Source organism: Mixophyes fleayi, chromosome 9 (genome assembly GCF_038048845.1).
Source record: "Mixophyes fleayi isolate aMixFle1 chromosome 9, aMixFle1.hap1, whole genome shotgun sequence".
Taxonomy (NCBI): Eukaryota; Metazoa; Chordata; class Amphibia; order Anura; family Limnodynastidae; genus Mixophyes; species Mixophyes fleayi.
In genome coordinates this window covers 123759500-123782815 of record NC_134410.1, presented here as the reverse complement: position 1 = coordinate 123782815, position 23316 = coordinate 123759500, and the positions used below count along the sequence as shown (strand labels likewise).

The following is a 23316-nucleotide window of genomic DNA, read 5'->3' as shown; positions in this document are numbered from 1 at the left end:
CTTCTTGACTATTGCAACCTCCTGCTATCCTGCATTCCTGACACCCATATATCCACACTTCAATCCATCCTAAATGCTGCTGCAAGACTGATCTTCCTCTCTCACCGCTCCACATCTGCTGCAACACTTTGCAAATCCCTACACTGGCTCCCTGTGTCCTCCAGAATCCAATTCAAATTACTCACCCTTACCTACAAAGCCCTCAACAACACCCCTGCATACATCTCAAATCTCATATCAATATACTCTCCCTCCCACCCTCTTAGATCTACCTCTGACCTGCGCCTTATCTCATCTCTGGTAACCACCTCTCACTCCCGCCTACAAGACTTCTCCCGTGCTGCTCCCCACTTATGGAATTCCCTACCCCGCTCAATCAGACTTTCCCACAGCCTTCAAATCTTTAGTCGCTCTCTGAATACCCATCTGTTTCTGAGAGGTGACCTTATCCCTGATAACACTACTCACACTAATGCACCCTCACAGCTGTCCCAATCTCCACTCTGAGCCACACTCGCTCCTCTTGTTTCAGCTGTGCCCTCTCCCACTTAGAATGTAAGCTCTCTAATGAGCAGGGTCCTTTGTTTTCATGTCTGCATTTATTTTGTCTACCTTGTATGTCCCTATTTTATGTATGTCCTGTTTTCCCTACTGTACGGAGCACTGTGGCACCTTACAAATCTATGATAACAATAATAATAAAAATGGCTACCTGCAATGCATGCTGGGTTATTCCTCACAATAGCGGCTTAGATTTCCAGACCGGATAATTTACAATGCTTTGTGCCCGCAGCTGCGCAATCCCAGCGACAAGTTCATTTACGCCACCGTCAAGCAGAGCTCTGTGGACATTTACTTCAGGAGGCAGGTGGAACTCAGCACCATGTACCGGCACATGGAAAAACATAACTACGAGAGTGCGGCGGAGGCCATCCAAGCCGTGCGGGATAAGTAAGTGAGACAATTCGGCGGTAACCCAGAACCGCTTTTAAAATTCGAGTGCCCATTTTTCCTAGTACAGTTTAGAAAATGAGAGCAGCCGTCTGATTGGTTGCTGTGACTTACTTGTGTGCCAATCACCACATTGTTACCAGGGGTAGAATTATCAATCCTTCTAAAAAGGAAAAGTGGAGGCGTTGCCCATAGCAACCAATCAGATTCTCTCTATCATTTATATATATATATATATATATACATTCTACATTCATTCTCTGTCTTATTTTACATATAACTGCGTGGGTCAGGTCAGTTCTTGTGTTATAAAGATGTTATTCTCATACAGTAACACGTGGATGTAAATCTCTCTCCCAGTAAACTCCACGCGTTTATCTGGGATTCCGCCGTCCTGGAATTTGAGGCCTCTCAGAAGTGCGACCTGGTCACCACCGGGGAACTGTTCTTCCGCTCCGGATTCGGGATCGGCATGAGGAAGGACAGTCCTTGGAAGCAAAACGTGTCTCTGAACATTCTCAAGTACGTTGAAGACTTTTCATTTATTTTATTTTTAACAGAGGGCGCTCTGAGATCGGATATGTCCACAGATTTCAGACGATCAATGATTGATGAGATGTTGCCGTTAGCATTTATCAAAATTTTTTATCATTTTGGATTTAAACCATGTATTTCACAGGGCCTGATTAGTCTGGGAACGCAGTGAGCGCAATTTGAGTTTTATTTAAATTTCGGATGGCAATTGCACCAGAGATACAGTACTTACATGAATCAGGCACAATATGTAGATAAATTAATAGTAAATTGGGCTGCGACATGTAACTAAGTTACTAAGAACGGAAGAGGGAATTTGCAGGTCTATTATCCATCTTTTTACATGAACCCTTCATTTTGGGGGCTATTTAATAAGCAAATGCAAATTTGCAGTAACCTACGGCAGCCAATCAGAAGCATCGATCTAGTCTATGGTAGTGGTAATTGTATCGCCGCAGTAGCTGTTCTGTTGTAGTCATCTCACTGGCGATAATATAAAAATCATTAAAACAGAATTTTATTTTATTTTTTTTTAAAAAAAATAAGGGTTAAGTTAACTTTTGGTGTTTCGGACCTGTATCAACAGGGAAGATAAGTATCATTCAACTGTGTTGCATCGATAAGTGTAGAAAAAGGAAAAAAAATCAACGTAATTGCTGGAGAAAGGGGTCTATTTATCAGTAATGGCAAAAGTTACTTCCTATCGAGGTTGATATATAAAGACTATTAAAGCAATAATTCATCATCATCATCACCATTTATTTATAATGGCGCCACTAATTCCCCAGCGCTGTACAGAGAACGCACTCACATCAGTCCCTGCCCCATTGGAGCTTACAATCTAAATCCCCTAACGTACACACACAGACCGAGAGAGACAATCATTGAATGTTCTTCTCTTTAACAAGACCCTAGTGTCGTTCTAGTTCAGGTCAAGAGTCAAGATCTGTCATCGTTAGAATATATTCCGAGTTTAGTTGACAATCGGTAAACCAGGAGATGTGTGATGTTCCCTCTGTATAGAAGTTGGGTGAATGATTAGCAACATGTCTTTGCCGTTGAAGGGAGATACACCTTTTCTTAATATTGAACTGCTGGCTCCTTGCGGCTCACGTCTACCTGCCCGTTGGACTTGTTTTGGTTTTGCGCAGCACAAAAGGGCCCAAGTATGCTCACAAGACAGGCACAGGTGTTTTGCGATCCGAACCAGCGCTGTGAGCCTCAGTTACGGGGTTCACTGGAGGCGCAGTTTAGTGCACCTTGGTCGCTTTGCAAAATGAAATTTAGTTTTTTACACTGCGTCCCAGGAGAATAGAGTATTCTCAAGGTGCGCCTGTCACTGCGTCGGCAGCTATTGTGCCTGGTGTACAACTAGTCATCAGCGAGTTTGGCAGCTGCCCTGTAGCTTATGTGGGCATCGATATATTGGGCATACACAGAGATACACTATGCAAACTGGCGTACGTCCCACTCCCGGAGTCCCTAACCAGTCCCGTTACTTTATTCTTTGACGTCTTTAATAGTCTTTCTGTGAAGAACCCTTAACGGACCTTGTTTTCCTGACCTACCAGGGTGCCTCTGTTTATATAAGGATTTGCAGAACGCTTTTTGTATTGACATTGGTTATATTAATAGAAAGTATTTTAGTTGTTTATACAGCAGGTGTTTGTTTTGTAGAGGAAACGTTATTAAGTGACACATCCTCTTCTGTAATATATCGGAGAACAATACATTGCTTAAGTGTCCAATCACAGCCATCGCCATGTCCTCAATCCATGTTTTCTTTGTGTCCGCAGATCACATGAGAATGGGTTTATGGAAGATCTTGATAAAACGTGGGTCAGATATCAGGAATGCGATTCTCGCAGCAATGCCCCGGCTACACTGACCTTTGAGAACATGGCAGGTAGGTGTCACTGGTCGGAGCTTTGCCTTTGAACGTGTGAACCAGGACGTGGATTGGCCATAGGACACTTACTTGCTAATATTCTTGGGACAAAATACCACCATCTTCAATTAACCTCAGCCACACCCATTCTAGAAAAGACCACGCCCCCTTCTGCCACTGAAAATCGGGACTATCCAACCTTTATGGCTCCTGAACGATATATAGTCATTTTTTTTATTTTATTTTTTAGGAAATGTATTGCTCAAAGTAACAATTTTGTAAAAAATATTTCGATTTTAACCTTAAAAAAATGATTTGGTTAATTTTATCTAGCACAGGGATGTATATGCAGGAAATAATTTTATGCAACACTGTTGTACAGGCTTCTGCACATTTAGGACGTTGTGCCAGCCTCAAGATTGCTAGTTCTATGTCAGGTTTGCACTCGCAGCCTCCGGGTGACCTCATACCCAGCCCCTAGTGATGTCATACTCATATTGGCCACGCCCCCAGGATATTGCATTGGGAAGGGATTATGGCACATTATGACATAGGCCTATGAGAGGATTAGAGGGTCCTGACAAAGAGACATAAAGAATAGCAGTCTACTGAAAGGTAAGGCTTAGTGGCCAAGTCATTGAAAATGGGTAGATGGAAAATACATCTCTAGATATTTAACTGTTATATAACATAGGTCTAGAGAACCTTTAGTGGTCAATATTGTTCCAATTTTCCATTTCCGCTTGACCAAACTGATTCCCCCGCCGGTGAATCTCAGAAATGACTAGAAAGCTTAGAGACGCCAAACTTTCGCCAAAGTGTTTTTGCCTATCTCGCGCCTTCTCTTCCCAGGTGTCTTCATGCTGGTGGCTGGCGGCATTGTTGCCGGAATCTTCCTGATATTTATCGAAATTGCGTACAAGCGGCACAAGGACGCCCGGAGAAAGCAGATGCAGCTAGCCTTTGCCGCCGTCAATGTGTGGAGGAAAAATCTGCAGGTATGACAAAACGTTTTAGAGAACTTAACCAACAGGTGCGTCCCTGTTCCTCTGTCAGAGAACAGATTCTATACCATCATTGAGTCTACGTCTTGTCCAGTCCACATCCAAGTCCCTTCATTTCACTGTGAACCTCGGGTGTGACCATGTAACAGTGTTTTGGTGTCGTCCTACGTTGTCTACTCTCAATGTCTTGACCAAGTCACTGTCAGGAAACGCCGAATATTGCACCTTCCTTACACTGAAGGGGTCATTCTTGTGTCTCATTACATCGTTCTTTAAATGTCAAAAAACAAACAAACATCTGTTGGCCACTGTTCAAACAAGAGACTAAAATTGCAGTGTTAGTTCTACCGTGAAACCAAAAACATTTTTAGAATTCATTCACGATTAAAGAGCGCCGGTTATACGCAACTGCGGCAGAAAGATTTTAGTCTTAGCAAATTTTCTTGAGAATGCAGCCTGTCAGTTTACTGGTTCTTAGAGAAATGATAAGGTGCATTCGAACATTGGGGAAATCCACAGCATGGTGGCAAACCGAGGGGGGGGGGGGGGGGGGGGGGGGGGGGGTTTCCTAGTACCTGGAAACCCCCCTCCAAGTCTGGGGCACTGTATCATTGAGGTGGCTGGACCCTGCTCCCGCTTTACACGGCTCCGCTTGAAAAGGGAGAGCTGCGTGCACCTAACAGTAGTGCAGGCAGCATTGCCCATGTATATTATGGGGATAGGAAGAGTTGGAGAGCAGCCAAGCACTGTCTAATATTATAGCCACACCCCCATGCACGCTGGTCACGCCCACTGGTGGCGTGGTGTGGAATCCCCCCCTCTACAAATCCTGCGTTTGCCCCTGGTTACCTCTGCCGTATGCCTCACAACCTGGCCAAATGTTGCCACTAGTTGTAAGGGATTAATTGGCTGCCTTGTCCTAAATATTAGTTTAGCTCTCAAAATGGCTACCTCCATTAAGTACACTTTAATTTATCTGTTTATACGATGGCCCATATAGCTCAAAAAGTGACTTGTCACATTAGACATGCACACATTTGTCCTCTGCACAGACGTTCTCAATTCTGGAATGGTTTGAAATTTTTTTAGTGCATTATATATTATCTAGAGTACATGATAAATCTTTTTTTTTTTTTTTTCAACAAAACCCCATCCAATACTGTAATTAGTACCCAGCCAGAACGCACGTATCTTATCATTAGTTCATAAAATCTGCTTTCAGTGTCCGCTCTCCGTAATGCCCATTTAGAAAATTGTCAGATCTTACAACCATTTTAATTTTTCTAGATCTTAGTAAATTGAGTGTGAGAAAGTGCAGCAATAAATAATGAACAGAACCCACAACCTTGAGCCTTGTAACTGATTTATTATTCTGTAAAGCATTTTTTTATAGCTAGAGCTTTGCAAATTAGGTGATGGACAATCCGTCCATCTCAATCAGGATAGCTTAATAGGTTTATATTGGATGTAAGATCTGAATTACAGTTAGGAGAAGTGAAACCATTGCTTGGACCAGAAGTGCACAACCTATGTGCTCAGATTTTAGGGGGTCCCTTGATTGTCAGATAAGCAATATATTCTGTTGGGGTCCTCCTTTTTTGGGGACCCAGAGCAATGACACACAGACGCTTGAGGCCCCTGTATAATGACACAATGACGCTTGGGGCCCCTGTATAATGACACACTGACACATGGGGCCCCTGTATAATGACACACAGTGTCCCCTGTATAATGACACACTGACACTTGGGGCCCCTATATAATGACACACTGACACATGGGGTCCCTGTATAATGACACACTGGTACATGGGGCCCCTGTATAATGACACACTGGTACATGGGGCCCCTGTATAATGACACACTGCTACATGGGGCCCCTGTATAATGACACACTGGTACATGGGGCCCCTGTATAATGACACACTGGTACATGGGGCCCCTGTATAATGACACACTGGTACATGGGGCCCCTGTATAATGACACACTGACACTTGGGACCCCTGTAGAATGACACATTGTCACTTGGGACCCCTGTATAATGACACATTGTCACTTGGGGCCCCTGTATAATGACACACTGACACTTGGGGCCCCTGTATAATGACACATTGTCACTTGGGGCCCCTGTTTAATGACACACTGACACTAGGGGTCCCTGAACCATGACACAGAACTAAAGATCCATTCACTTCAACTGCACTCTTCTGACATTTTAAGTGCCCCCTTCACTAACAAACGACGGAGGAAGCCATCTTGTTTGCTTAACCAATATTAATGAGACCACGTGCTATTTAGTCACCGGGAACGTCATCACTAAGCCACTTGACGGCTGCCATCTTGTGGGCTGTACCAATATCCAGGACTTAGTGCCTCACGACTGAAGCTGAACATTGACAGGCTGAGCACAAAGATGGCCGACATTTGATGACACTTCCACTGTACTTGTCAAGTTACGTGTAAACAAGCCAAAGGATGGCCTCAGTCGTAATAATTATACACTATATGACTGAACTCCAGCTTGGCACAGAGCTAGCAATTATAATACTGCAGTTTTAGTTTCTGCCTATACTTGCAGGTAATGATATTTTACATATCTGTCAATGAAGTTATTCATATTCTGTTGAATGTGATGTCGAACTAACCCTTCCTTTGCAGCCGGGGGAGCGCAGAATTGTGGCCAAGTGAATCGATTTCATTGATGTAACATTGGACTGCACTTTCCAGATGGTCTACAGCAACATGGGTTCTTACTGTTCCATACAACCCCCCCATAATTCCATATGACCACCATATATCACACTGAAACACAAGCCCACGTGTCTCAGTCACCAAGATATAGCAGCTCCAGACGCCCAGCAGATCATTGCTGCAGAAAATACCCAGTATCTTCCCAATATTTTGGTGACAAACGCATACGAACCCATGTTTTTCCTGTAGCGCAATATTTAATTCAGTTGCCATGGCGACAGACGCTGGTGATTTCTAAATGAAAAATACAGGTTTATGCAAAAAAAAAAAAAAAGCAAACAAAAAAAACTAAAATCAAAAGTGCAGTTGCAATCTACATGCTCAAGATTGATTCCCAAATACTGTGGTGCGAGTGCTCTTTTCTACAAGGTCCTGCAGACTTGGGAGACATAGACAATGACCTATCACGCACACAAACATGGCGAGGGGGCAACGTCTCAGCCAGCGACTTGCTCTGAAAACAAACAAACGCTAAAACGATTAAGGCGTCCGTCCCGTCAGAGCAAGCGTTAGTTTACGAAACTTTTCTTTATTGCTTATTGGGTCTACGATAATGATAATATTCTCTTTCAGGAAGAAAAAAAAAAAAAAATAACCCTAAAGATTTAAAGATGTATTTGTTTCCAAATGTTGACAGATACTTAGCGTCGCTGCCTAAATATCTTTCCATTAGAGGGGAGAGGTCCCTTTAAAAGCAGCTGAAGAAAAATGCTAATTGTTAGTGACCTATTTTTTTTTTTATATATATATAATCTCTTAATAACTTAATGATAATAACCTTGTTTGTACTTGTAAATATTAGTGGAAATTCAAGCCCTGGTTTTCTCCAGAGCCTTAGATGCCAAATACTTAGGGCATAATTAAGTTGGATTAAAATATATAGATATATATATAACTTGTTGAGTGAAGAAACCTGTTACTGAATACTGTGCAAATATAGAAATTAAGTCCCAAAGAGGCCGACGGTAAGAGCGTTTTCCTGGTGTCTAGTCTCTCAGTAAACTCTCTCCCCTTGGTGGGAGAAGTCTGCGTGCCAAGGGGCACTAGACCGGGCTTGGCCAATCCGTGGCTCTCCAGGTGTGGCGAGGCTACAAGCCCCAGCATGCTTTGCCAGTAGATAACCAGCCGACAGCTGGCCGGGGCATGCTGGGATATGTAGTTTCGCCACACACGGAGAGCCACGGGTTGACCAGGCCTGCACTAGCCTATCACGAGCACAATTTTCACTTGCCAACCTTCTATACGACCTCTGTACCCCGTGTCCATGTCGGGGGCCCTGCCTGTACATGTTATGTGTGCATGTCACTCTGTCGGGATAGAGAAACGCTTACGCTGTTGAAAAAAAAAAAAACAATTTTACAATCTGAGAACTTTCCACAGGTGGGGACCACAGAAAACAAAAGTCTGTCACATTAATAGAAGGAAGGCAAGTGGAAACAGATCTATTTGTTTAAGCAAAAATTTGGATTTGGGATAACACATGGAGCAATATATAGACATTCCATACCATTCATCCCGCTTACTACCCATATGTGCATGCCTATCTAACAGCAGAATGGTAGATTCCCCAAAATTTATCCCATCTAAGGTGCCCGCTCACCAGTGGAATAAATTTTTGTTATACCCTCGGTCGGTATAACAGAACAAAACTCATCTTTTTCTTTTCTTTTTCACCTTTTTTGATTTTTATGACATTTTCTTATGCAATGTCCAAAAAAAAAAACAAAAAAAAAAAAGCTAACGCTTCCCTTATTTAATTTGCTTTTTTTTTTTTTTTCTTTTAAATTAAATTTATTTCATTTTATATATATATTTTTTTTTTTTTGCTTTTGGAAAAAAAAATAAAAAAATAATTACGCTTTGCGCCAATGCACCATTAAAATTTTTGAATACATTTTTTTACAGAAAACTCATACAATGACCGCTTTCTAATGCAGTCTTCTATCTTTCTTGTGACGTAGCCTCCAGCTTGCAGATCCTAGCCTTCTCTAATCGACCCCCCCCCCCCCAACAGTCCTTAGAGCCCAAAATAGACTAGACTGAGATAATGTCGCCCTTCTTGTCCAGTGAGATTGGCGTAAACGCCTATGGTCACCATGTTTTTTTTTTTCAAACTATGGCGTTTAAACTTGGACAGGAGGAACTCTACGGTTTCTCCAGGGAAGTATAGTAACAATCGTTTCCCCTAGTAAATGAAATATATAGTTAGTGTGGTAGGACCATAGACATATATCGATAGTGGAGTAGGACAGTGGTTATGTGGATATATACTAGTATGGCTCACTCCAGTTTATGTCTAAGACACTGGTGGAATTATTGGTCATTGTTGAAGTCATTAACCTAGTGTCTGAATGGTGACCATTCCGTTGACCAGTCCCCGCTAGGTGTCCCAAGTTCCCCATAATTAGGAACCCATCCTTAGATGCCAAGGGAAGCCTCCTAAGATACGGCAGCATCTTGTCACCTTGGACTATATTCGATAGACATAGTTAAAGGAGAGGCACGTTAGATATCTAATTGATTATACATATTCATTTTAGGATAGAAAAAGTGGTAGAGCAGAACCTGACCCTAAAAAGAAAGCCTCTTTTAGGTCCATCACCTCCACTCTGGCCTCCAGCTTCAAGAGACGTAGGTCTTCCAAAGATACGGTAAGGACGAAGAATTGAGCTCTCTCTTTCTATCTCTTTCTCTCTTGCTTGCTCTTTCGGAAGAAGAATTCATCTCTCTCTCTCTCTTCCTCTCTCCCTCTCTCTCTCTCTCTCTCTCTTTCTCTTTCTCTCTCTCTCTCTCGCTTGCTCTCTCTACTGTATGGCTCACTTTCATCTTCTCCTCTATGTCCTTGGTCCTCTCTGTTTCTCTTTCCTCAATTCCCTCTACTATCTTCTAACATCCCATTGGTTGCCAAACGCCCATTCAGAAGCTGCACATTGTACATGCAGTACATCCCAGTCCCATGTTTCGTCAACAGTCAGTCATCGAAGTGTAACCAAAATAATTCTTCTGGACTCTGAAAACATGGAGCCAGTTTATATATATATTTTTTTTGTCAGTTTTAAGACACTGGTCAATTTTTTTTTTTCTTTTTTTTTTTTATTGGTGCCAATCTTCAAAACCAAGAACTTTATTGTGTGTTTTTTTTTTTTTAATTCAGTGTTTCTCCTGTTCGTTGTTGTATGCCTTTCCGGAACACACTATATTTTATTTTGGCAAACTATCACATCACTAAGAGTCATGTTTGTGTCACAAGTGTGTGTACTTATTTTCGTTTGTGATGACAGCGTTTTGCTGAGGAGAAGCCCCACCTGCCCTCCCCCTTTGCCCCCCACAAAAAAAAATAGAACCTCTCAAACCCTCTAAAATATGTTCCATTAATTCCAAATGCAACAATTTGCTTTACTGAGATCCTGACAAATTATTTTTATACGTGCTTATGCCTATATAGAGAAATATGACTAAAAGTAGAACTGTCAAAGTGTACGTTGCTGGTTTCTGCTGTGTTCCTAAATGTGTGAGTTTGTTTAGGGTAGATTTGTTTAGGAAACCAATGTGCAATGCTAATGTATGGATGTATCATGTTCCAGATTTGTATAATTTGTATAATGTCGCAGTTTAATCAGAGTATACTGACATACACACATCTATATGATAAGCATACATACCCAAAACTCTATATACACGTCAGATTACCCACTAGGTAACATCAGCGAGCTCCTAAAGCCTGGATCGATTGGGTGGATGGGGTTAGAAGTGGGATGCACCATTGAAAATTGCTTAGTAGTTGCATTGTGGTTTAGCTGTTCCAATATTCCTTTAGCATGAAGGTAAAAATGTACTATTAATTGTAACCCGGACTTTCCACAGCAGCTATGTTAAAAAGGACAGTGCCCTCTCCATCACACACGGTAGATACACCCGGAAGATTGTCGACAATTACTACAGTAACAGCCCAGTGTTTATACAGCAAACAACTCATATATCAGTGACCATGTTCCTATGTGTGAATTAATCTATGAGACCAAGAGGTAGATCTCCAAAACTGTCTAAAAAAGAAAAGTGGAGGTGTTACCCATAGCAACCAATCAGATTCTAGCTTTCATTTATATAGTCCCTTCTAGATAATGATAGCTAGAATCTGATTGGTTGCTATGGGCACCACTTCCACTTTTTCATTTTAGAATGTTCAGTAAAACTACCCCTAAAGTCTATATGTCAGACACAGGCTTCTGTACTGCCCCAGTTAAGAACTTAAGCCCTCTTAGTTGACAGCTCTCAGCAAAGGAATGGGACAGATCGCATTCTATACAAATTACAGGTATATTATTGAGCTCACTAGTGTGTAGGTTTTTAATCACTGACTGGCTAGTCCGTATATGAAGCAGTTATGAACACAGGTGTATGAAGTTAAATCCTAAGTGAGGGGATGGTGACAAATTCCGCACACATAAATTGCTGGTTTTTGCAGCGATAAGAAATTCATTAATTGGAGAAATTTATCAATTGACTCATGTCGGTATAGTGCCTCTAATAAGCAGCTGTCCCAGCAAAGACTGCTTACCATCGAGTTCCGCTCATGGCTTGTTCAACACAGCAGTCGAAAGGCTTCACTTCTGGTTTCTCACTCTTGCTGTCTCCATTGCGCACTATCGGTTATAAGTCAGCACATGTGACTAGACTGCCCGGTGCTCTAACTCTCCACTCCTGCGACCCTTTACACACTCTTAGATGAGGTTAGCAGCTGAGTACAAGCTCCAAACGCTAAGCTTTATGGAGCTTGACAGATTGCCTCGTTTTGTTGTTCCCACATTAATCGCTACTTTAGTGAATGCCGGAGATATCTGTCTATCTTCAGCGCTAGAATCTTGATTAATTGGTCCGAACCTTAAATATACCGTAATCCTGTGAAAATGGTCATTTTTGCTGGTTTAAAGGCTTGGAAAGGCTTACTAAATCCTTTGGTCTACTGTGTCTCTAAAACACAACTTTTACATTTAAATATTCTAGAGTAGCACAAATTCAATATATCTTTGTTTAAAGGGGTAAGAAGATTTGTACCCAAATAAATATTTACCTAATGCACCCCCCTACCCCCAGTTTACAGAACTGGACGTCCAGGATGGTTCTAATCAGTACTTTCATCACAAGGCATGATGAAGTTCACAATTCTAATGTCAGGGGGCAGATGTGTCTGGGGATAGCTCCCAAACAGGTTCCCAGATCACCCCCATTCTGCTGGGTGGAGGCGATGTATGGTTAGATCTCTAACAAGGTGAACATATTCTTAAATGCTTCTGTTGTTCAGACAGAGTTGTTTATTTTTGTTACCCTTGGATACAACAACAGCTAAGATCAGCTCTGGGCATTGGATATGTTTTTTTTTCTTTTAAAAAAATAGAAAATAGAATTCTGTGAAGGCGGAGTTCCCCTTTAAGATTTCGTTATCACCAGATATATAAATAATGAATATCAGCCATATCTGTGGTAGTCTTGGGAGATGCATCCATCTTCTGAGTGAAAGTCCCTAGTCAAGTCAGGCGTGATAATTAGGAGCGAAAATAATATTCTCTTATCGGGTAGATGAGGAGTCCAAGGCTTTCAAGAGAGATACGAGATAACTGCTCGGATAATAATTGTGCATTATGGGGATTATCCCTGCAATAAATTACATTGTTGTTGAACAATATAGTCTCTGACGCACCTTTGTTTAGGGGAATTATCACGACAACAAACCTTTATCTCTGCATATCCTATTAACCTTAACCTTGAGATTTATTAACTATATTGTTACTTTTACTGAGAATGGTTATATGACTTCTATACTGGAAAACTGTTATGCAGAATGCTCTGAAATCCAGAAATTAAGCACGTATTCACTATTAGGTATCAATAAAACTTCAAAACCTCTAATAGGGGAGAAGCTGCTCCCCATCTCACGAACCTTTAAAAAAAAAAACCACAGGCACAGAAGCATACTATATACCAGAATGACGAGGAAACCTATCACCTATCGGTATTATTCGCAAACAGCCAATCGCAAGAGGTGCCAGCGTCTTGCAAATCTCCATATGCATGCAGACAGTTTTCTGGGCGTACGCAGAACGACTTTGCGCAAGATACGCTACACAAACCGGCGCACGTCCCTCTTGGATTCACCCCCAAGTGCTATTTTGTTTTCACCAGGCACTATGTGGAGCGCTGCTTAGCTTTCTGGGTTAAAGATCCCATTCCTGCATTTTGTGACATAACTGATGGGATTTTTTTGCATTAACTGGCACCTAACTCACACTGAGCGGGTCATGTAGACTCTTTACCGATTGGCTTGATGCTGCTTCCAATCTTTACGGACAAGCGTCAAAGAAGCACCCATCAAATTGCCTGGAAAAGAACCTATATCCAAAGTAGCAAGCTCGTCCACATCTTATAGACAGGCATCTGATAACAGTTAACGCTGTCAGCATATCTTACGCTATGGGTAAAATAGATAAAAACAATAAGTTTGTCTGTGGTGCACTGCAGATCCCAGCATGCCCAGGCCGCCATTAAGCGGTTGGGCACGCTGGCACTTGTAGTGCTACAAGCACCATCATACCCATGGCTGCAAGGACATGCTGGCACTTGGCGAACCACAAGTATCAGCATGCCCTGCTGGGACTTTTAGTGCACCAGAGAAAATGTACATTTTTTTTTTTTTATTATTTTTTTTTTTATTATTATTATTTTTTAATGGATGCTTTTGTTGCTTTGGCTATAGTCTTATTTGCTCTCCATATCGTAAATATATTGAGCTATTTGGATTATTATTCGATATACAGGGCTGTTCTTTGATGTTTGTCATCATTCGAAAATTGGAAAACAAATGGGAAAAGCAGAATTGCACCGTTAAAAGGAGTCGTGTTTGCAGGTTTGGTCTTTAAATCAGCAGCTCCAATACCTGACAAACACAGTAACCTGTATTTTCCCTAATTTGTTCATATGAAAAATAACATTTCAATGAAAAATGCTAAGCAAATTCTTTACCGCTTATGAAATGGAACAAACTTGAACAGTCAGTATACTTTAGAATTCTCTTACATGGTCGATCAGACACTGAACACGCTGCCGACATATAAGGATTGTGCTTTAAGCCCAGCGGGAGATACACGCTTCCCACCGATTTGGATCAGAGATCCGGACAATGGAGCTATTATTCTCCTATATTGTCGCTGTCCTTTGCCTTATACAAAGGAGATACAAGACCGGGTCTCTCTCTGTGAGGCCTTTGCAAAAGAAAACAGCGGCAGATCTAACTTCTAACCCTTCTCTCTGGATACAAAACAGATCCGGTCATTAAACCATCTTCTACGGATAATACGACTTGCCCCCAACCCGGCAGCCGATAGCTTTCTCCCGTGATGAGCGCTCAAACGTCGTCAACGCAGACAACAAAGCTTAATAGATAATTGGGGTTACAAGAAATAAAGATTCACATAACCCTTGAGCTCAGTAATAAGTTAAAACAATACATTCAATCAAAGAAAAAGACGTGCGGCCCTAGGGCCGTCTGTGGCCCCTCACTGGTCTACAATGTGCAATTAACCTATCAAGTTAAGAGTAGGGTGCAAGTGAGAATCACAGTCAAATGTTCAATTATGTTAATGAAGGATGGACGAGGTCTGGGTAGGTTGGTGATAGGATAGCAACGGAACCCACCTGGGGAAGTTACCATGGGGTCAATTAGATAAGTTAAGCCCTTGATATAAAAAAAAAAAGCAAAAAAACTATGAAGTGTAGTAGTATTATAAACTTTATCTTTACTAAATAACGTACACTGCGCACTATATTGGATGTCATCCCCCTATTTTGCCTATACGGGAACCAAATTTAATTGCTGAACAGTTCAGGAAATTCACACAGTAATACAGCCCCAGGGGTAAAGGACACTGTACACACGAAGACAATAGCATTGAATATATTATTGCCACATATAGGAAAGTGCCTACCACACCTCTGTCTCCTAACCGTTAATGAAATCAACCAGTAGGATGAGCGTTAAATTCAAAATGTGTGTCCTGTATATCGTTATCAGTGTAACAAATGTTCTCAGCAAACAGCAGTCAGTGAGCCACCTGCTTATGTAACTAGCCCAACATATTGTCATTTTTACAGACATTAAACTCTGCAGAATGAGACAGAAGGTGAATCGGCAGAGTCCGGGCTTGGCCAAGGTTGACCCTCACCTTTCCTCTGCTTGTTTGTATTTTGCAGCAATACCATCCAACTGACATCACCGGTCAGCTAAATCTGTCCGACCCCTCTGTTAGCACGGTGGTGTAGTACAAAGGAAGAGAGACAATGACTGTTCTGGCCTGTGGATGGTTTGTAATGGACCTAAGAGCCACGCGTTTCGCATTTGCATAATGGTAAGAACGAGGTCACAGAAAGGACTTTGGGACTGCATGTTTTCCACACACCCCCCCCTCCCTCTGCTCAAAAAAATTACCTGGCCGGATTGTTGGATTGTATTTTTTTTTTTTTTATACTTACTGGAGAAAAATGAACTGAAACTGTAAAAAAAATTAGCCGTCCCGCCACCCTGTTTTGCTATATTTATTTTTTCAACTTCAAACCATTGATTGGAAAGTACGAGAACAATATAAGAACACTGAACGTTTTGCATTATAACTGATTTTGTTTTTGAATTTTTTTTTGCTACTATAGACATGTACTTATTACACATCCTGCACACATTTTTATTGCATCAATTTTTGCGTTTTGCACTGTTTTTCTATATGCATGGGATATATATTTCTATACACGTATCATTTTGTGTGCACCCTATTACCCTCTCATTTCTGCTTTCTCTGAACTAATGTTTTTTTTTTATTATTATTATTATTGTTATTATATGTTTTTCTAGGGTAACCCTTGTTTCATGGTTTATGATATTTTAGCTGTCATCATTTAACCTTAAAAGAGACGTGTGGCCAAATATATATATTTTATATGTTGCGTAGGATTAACTATAATTCAACTTTATTTATTTATAATAATAATAAAAAAGCAAAGCTGCATTATATTTAAAGTGGATCGGTTGCCCCAGACAAAGGAGGCGGCCATTTTGTGCTCTGAACCAAGGTTCATGAGGGTGCAGGCGATGACTTAGCTGGGGACCAGTGATATCACTGAGTGTCGGTAATGTCACTGGTTGCTAGGTAACCCATTGCCTGCCCATGTTTACTGTCTCAGCTTTCAAAATGGCCGCCTCCGCAGACTGTAGGTGAATGAAATTAATTTTTTTGAATTCCAGTCTCGTCAGTGTGCGTTCCTGTGGCTCGTAGGAGTGCTTTAAAGCATACTTGTCACCTATATAGAGTGGAGGCAGCCATTTTGAGAATGCAGCTATCAGTTCACTAGGAGCCAGTGACATCACTGAGGCATGGAGCATTTTGTGTTGTCATTGGCTCCTAACGATTTGAGGGAATGCACCTTTAAAACCTGTAGCGTTTACGTGTGTGCTTTGATACTGGACCTAGAAGCTCTATTGGTTTTCATTAGTTAGTACATACAGACAATAGAAAACTATAATAATTCTCTGTAAGTATTTTTGCACATGCATCATTGCCAACTATCCCTAATTTCCAGGGACGGTCCGAGGTTTCAAACAGTTGTCCCAGAAATGTCCCTATTTTTCAGAACATATTTAAAGATTCAATCCCACAGCATGCATCTGAGCTATCCTACAAAATCATTATCTCCTTTTCAAAATCTATCTGGTTGGCAAACAAAAATGGCTGCCAGGAACGGACGCAGTCAATCTGCTACACAGACAAAGGCTAACAGCATGTCATGTGATGGCAGAGGGGGAGAAAGAGGATGTCACAGAGCAGACAGAGCTCAGAGGGGCATTTCATGTGTGAAGTAACTGTGGTTACCATGGTAGTCCAGAATCATAAATCATTAATAACAGCCTGAAGAAACAAATGAAGGGAAAACTCTGAATTCCGATATTCTTATTCTTCATATAGCCTGCCACAGTGATTAATGTTAAAAAAACACACCTGATTTATTTTTGGGGCTTGCTGCTTTAAAACGCAAAAAACATGTCAAGTAGGGGCAGTGGTGCCCCGTGCTCTAACCGGGACATTTCTGAGCTTCATGTGTTTGGATTTACCGACTCGTTGGCAAATGTTGGCAACTATGCACATAGTGTATACTGGCTTCAGATGAGCATTGTGAAGTGTACGTTTGCAAACATTGTGATATTTGTTAACAAAAATGTATTTATTGTCGTCAGTAGGATTTTCAAAATGTCAAGAATGGTATTTTGTCTGTATTTTCCAGGAGAATGATATTAAGATGGTTCTGTTGTGGCTGTGGTAGAATTGAGGGACTTAAATGTTCTGATTGTCTTTTTACTGGACTGCTGATTACTGAGTAAGGAAAGGCGTCTATCTAGATTGCTGTTCTTAGCAGAGTGCTGATTACAGGAATGGAGATAAGGTGTCATAGTGAAATTTTTCAGACTTCTCTCATCTGGAGCTAGTGTTGTAAATCCTCACGGTAAATGTTCTCCAACAGCTGCCATCTGGAGCTAGTGTTGGGAATCCTCACAGTAATTGTTTTCCGACAGCTGCCATCTGGAGTTAGGGTTGTGAATCCTCACGGTAACTTTTTTTGTGACAACTGCCATCTGAAGTTAGTGCTGTGAATCCTCACGGTAACTGTTTTCCGACTGCTGCCATCTGGATTTAGGGTTGTGAATCCTCATGGTAACTTTTTTTCTGACAGCTGCCATCTGGAGTTAGGGTTGTGAATCCTCGCGGTAACTTTTTTTCTCACAGCTGTCATCTGGAGTTAGGGTTGTGAATCCTCACAATGGGATTGGTGGCAGATATTTGGGAAGTATCTTTCTACACCCCTTTTTAAACACTGCTGATTCCTTTTATAAAGTTTGAATACATTCCTTCCATATTTTCGGCATCAATGAGGGGCGTGGATAGGCCTTAAATGGTTGTAATTTGATTGGATCTGGGCATCACTTGAGTAAATCAAGGGCACAGCCTATTATATGCCAATTTTCAAGCCATTAATGTTGACAGGTACATTCAGGAGTTCTATACTTATTCCCCAATTCTAATATATTATAGTGAAAAGTTACCTAGAGAAGACTATACTATCCCATCATATTATCTTATATAATTAGCTATAAAATTCCCATTTTAGAATCAAGTATTCCAGGTTGATTGACACAAGTTAGTTCGATAAACTGGACCTACGGGGATATCAAACTAATGCCGGCAACACACAGTGCAATGTGATTCAGTCAAATTGGCCTCATATACATCAGTCTCTCGTTGTGTGGACCCAAAATGATCACAAACTGTAATTCTGATTGGTAAAAAAATATAGTCGGGTTTTGATTGAGCAAGTTTGACTGTAGTGTCAGGGTCTGTACACCAGGGGTCAGTGTGATAATGGGATTATTACAGATACAGCTTGTGATAATGTCCCAGATAATATGTAATGACTGATTACATTGTCGTGGAACGGTTTTGTATTATATGTAATAACTCCTAGTGTAATTGGTTATATACAATGCATAAAAACAACAGTGGTTTGTAATATCCATATCATTTACAGTAGGGAGCAAGTATTTTCTTGTAATACTGTGAGTTGAATGATGACCATAGGACAAGGATAAATCACTATCAGAATATGAAGATAAATTAATTATTAGTATACCAGTTGAACAATTATAGATTTTTACTGATAGGCAATCAGGGTATATTCTTCAATCATTTAAATTGATTGTCAAATACCATCAACAATCATCATCAACATACCGTTAATTATGATTGGATCGCAGGTTTTATTTTGGGGTTAAAAGCTGGATGTCCCGACAGGGCTATTGGCCAATAAGGTCATCAGTCTTTGTAATCCTCGTTATCTTCCCGGGTTCATGTTTGTGATTAAAATGTCTCTTGTATCCATTCGGAGAGTTCCGAATTGTTATATCCCTTGTGCCAAAATACCAATCAAACGTACCCGCCAGCTAAAATCCCGGTAACTGGCTGACGTCTATTCAATATTGTCCTGATTTAAGAATGACTTTTGAATCCCAATCTTTATATATGTCTCCTATGGAGAACAGGAAAGTACAATTTACAGTAATGAACTTGTGTATAGAAATGTTTTCATAGATTTTAAAAATTTCCAATTTGCTGAACTGTCATAAATTTCTTTAAAGAAAACAGAAATATTCATAATTTTTCCCGTGTTAGATTTGTCCAAGTGATATTTTGGGGAGATGATGTAATTGTTCTTTAATGTACCCCGATGACTTGTAAAGGTTACTGTATGCTGTGTGCTACGATAGATTATTCTGATAATAGGGGTTACTTATCCCAGGGGAACTACGCCCTAGCCGGAGCTCAAGTATTTTATTGATCCGTAGTGTCATCAGTCAACTGATTTTATTATTATTAATTATTATTATTATCCTTTATTTGTATAGGGTCAAAATATTACACACTGTTGTATAGCCAGAGAATTGTATTCCTTCACCAGTCCCTGCACCAATAGAGCTTACAATCTAATTCTCGATCACAGGCACACACACGCAGTATGTCTTTGGAGCAAATGACGCACACACACACGCATACAGACAAACAGACACACACATGCACACACACACACACACACACACACACTAAACTCAATATTGTGCTTCGGTTAAAGAAAATGAAGTTGTTCCCTACTTTTTGCACCTTCATATGAAAATTTTTCTTTCCTTGCCATGCAAAGGGCCTTGATTTAAGATGAACTTAGAGATTAACCATTACTTTCAGTGGGTGTTGCACCCTAGCAGCACAAGACAAAGTTGGTGCATGTACATAGATATAACTGTGCTAGAGTCCCCCTCACGTTCCCGAGCAGCTGAGTGATGAGAGGATGAAACTACTTTTTAAGAAACAGGAAAAGTTCAGTCCCATTTACGTTCCACATTTTGCCCTGAGATACTGGAGGATTGTTTTAGTCAACCAATCAAATATTTGCTTTCATTTTCCAATCTGCACGAAATAATAATAGCTGGAGTTTGATTGGTTGCTATAACACCACCTTTCCCCCCCCCCCCCCATTACTTATACGTCATACACCAAAGCTAAATCATTTTAGCGTTGAATCAATTAGTGCTCCCTAGACCAGTGTTGGCTAACCTGTGACACTCCAGGTGTTGGGAAACTACAAGTCCCAGCATGCTTTGCATATATATTGCAGCTTATTGCTGGAAGGTATTGCTGGGACTTGTAGTTTCACAACACCTGGAGTGTCACAGGTTAGCCAACACCGCCCTAGACTAAGAATTTTTCCATGGTTGATCAGAAGGAGGCAAAATATATAGCAAACTTATTGTAAAAAATATATATACTTAAAAAATGTGCACACAGTGGAGGCAGCCATTTTGTGGATTAGTCCAATATTAATGCATCCAATTAATTTACCAGGAACTAGTGGCATCACTGAGGTACTAATGACAAATAGTCATGATATTTGACCAATATTTCCATTTTTTAGCTATTTACTATATATTTATCAGTACTGGCTTTAGTGAGTGGATAGATACCTTCAAATGAATATTGGTTCAACCCCCAAAACGGCTGCCACCATTGCTCTTTAATATATAAAGGGTAGATTTGTCATACCTTCTGAATAGGACATGTGGAGGTGTTGCCCATAGCAACCAATCAGATTCCAGCTCTTATTTATCCAGTACTTTCTCGAAAATGATAGCTGGAATCTGATTGGTTGCTACGGGCAACACCTCCACATGTCCTATTCAGAAGGTATGATAATTCTACCCCTTATTTACTTATTCTTAATATATTATCACAGCTAGTAGTTATCATAACAGATAATATTATATTAGTATTATATAATATATATACATATATATATATATATATATATATATATATATATATATATATATTATATACTAGTTATGATATGATTTTTATTTATTTTTTTAAATGACTTTTAACTTGTTTGTGACGTGAGACATTGGAGGACTTAGGTTGACAGAAGTTGCAAGAATTGGAAGGACTGACCGATTAAACATGTTATTGCTATTTGTATAATTAGGGCTTCAGAAGAACCTCTATTAAACATGTCACTGTCGCTACCAAACACTGCTTTCACTAAAGGGCGACGCCACTCAGAAATCATTTTGCCTAATTAAAATCATTATGTTGTACACTACAACTTTCAAAAATAACTCTTGATACTTGAATGAGGACTCCTGCCTGAAATTGTCTGCTTAATATGCAGAAGCACACTGTTGCTGCTATAAAACAGGTAGGTTGTTAAAGACTGACGTTCCTTAGCAACATGGAAACAAGCGGTGGACTGCACTGATTGTTTCCATGGCTGCACAGGTTGCTAAGGAGTGTTTCTGCATTATCAGCCTACAATTTCAGGTAGCAACCAGTATAATGATTTTGAGTGTTATCATCCTTTAAAAAAATGATGACACTTTAGTCCCAGGAAAAAAATTGTGCCTCCACCTGGTGAGTCAAACTGTATGAATCTAATCACCGTGCAATGATCCAGTACAACTGGAATGCACAGGAAATCGACTGCACACATTGCCCTCCTATTTACAGGTCAGCTGACGACCACGTACCAATGAGGCTCATCGACCAACTTGATTTTTAATTCTGCTAGATCCAATCCAATCCAATCAGTTTTTAATTGGCAATCATGGTTGTGCAATTTGGTTGAATTGAATTGAACCAATTGACCAACCGAAATCTTACAATGTGTGGACAGCTTTTTTAAGTCATTAACATACCACTGTCATTAGTACAAATACTGACACTTCGTTTGTCTTATAAAATATATTTGACAAGCTAATAATTATTGTATATTTAATATATAATTTGTAGTCCTTACTCTGTATTTAACTACTGATTTCGTCTATTCTATACTGTATGTGTTAATGTTTTATATAACATTTTCTTTATTCTGTAGATTGATGGACTATATTACAGATTACGCTGCATATTATAATTAACTTGGTTTCATGTGTATTCAATGATGAGCCAAACATACACAAAGTTACAATGAAATGACATATGCTGTATTTGATCACGTTAGCAGGTGGGGTTAAACGTGTCAATCGTCTTTAATGTGGTAAAGATACAACATTTCTAACAGGTTTTGGGCATGAGAGTCTGTAAATGATGGGGAACTGTTCCCTTAAGTAAAAAATAAAGACTTGCGCTAGACCCGGATTAGTCAGCCGGTGACTCGACAACAATTGCGGAACTACCCAAAGGCTGGTGAGTCGTGCTGGGACTTGTAGTTCCCCAACTGCTGGCCAGTGACTGGCTGCCCATCTCCGGACCAGAAAGCTGTTCAAAGTTCTAATAAGAGGATTTGAAGTCAGATATACGTTTATATTTCATATATAAATCTATATATTGCTATGATTTGTTTTTACAAATTTGTATTAAAAAATGATATTCTTGAACGCTCAGTAATTTCGATTTGCTGGGTAAAAGTTGCTGTATATGCCGCGTCAATGTCACATGAATGAAAAAGATATTTCTAAATAAACTTTCTTTAAAAAAATACTTTGTCCTCTTTGTTATTTTTTTTTAAGAAAATAATTTACATTGTTCATTTGCAAAAGAACAGGCAAGAAAAAAATAAAATATTGAACTAATGTCACTTGGTAATAACAAAGGCAATAATGACAACACAGTTTAAAAAAAAGTAAACCTGTTTGTTTTTACATATATATATATATATTTGTTTTCATGAAATACATTTATTAGGATGATCTGCGGAATATAAAATACATTTTTACAGTTGCTCCTGATTGCAAACACATGTTATAGCATGCACACGAGACGGTCACCACTACTGATCAGGACTTAGACTAGCCCTGTAGATGGAGCAAGAGAGCTTGCTTCGCACGTGGCTGCGCTCGAGTTTGGCACGCCGCTACTGTACATTAACTGCGGTCAAACGCCCCTCCCCCCGTCCACTCCCAGGCGTACTTTGCATACAAGGATGAATCAGACAGAGCTGCGGTTACTGGTGTATGTCACGGTTCTGGGTATGCACAGAGAAATCTTGTCTTTGATAAGCGCAAAATCGGTAGATATGTGCCTTAAATAATCAGGCCCAAATACAATAACTAAA

The 23316-nt window shown here is 40.2% G+C and overlaps 1 protein-coding gene across 10 annotated transcripts in view; it reads left to right on the top strand.

The window, feature by feature from the left end:
• The window catches only part of GRIN1 (glutamate ionotropic receptor NMDA type subunit 1), a 66699-nt gene extending 43957 nt beyond the window's left edge, over positions 1 to 22742 (top strand). For 2 of the 10 annotated variants that reach the window (XM_075185485.1, XM_075185483.1), the window contains 6 exons: positions 794 to 951; positions 1312 to 1473; positions 3282 to 3391; positions 4226 to 4371; positions 9669 to 9779; positions 15373 to 22742. In XM_075185485.1, coding sequence (XP_075041586.1) covers positions 794 to 951; positions 1312 to 1473; positions 3282 to 3391; positions 4226 to 4371; positions 9669 to 9779; positions 15373 to 15441 — 756 coding nt within the window. In that variant the 3' untranslated portion in view covers positions 15442 to 22742. Of the gene's footprint in view, positions 1 to 793; positions 952 to 1311; positions 1474 to 3281; positions 3392 to 4225; positions 4407 to 7035; positions 7443 to 8508; positions 8812 to 9668; positions 9780 to 15273 lie in introns of those variants that run through there. The other 8 variants (XM_075185486.1, XM_075185490.1, XM_075185484.1 and 5 more) reach the window with 7 other exon arrangements.
• Positions 22743 to 23316: the final 574 nt, after the last annotated feature.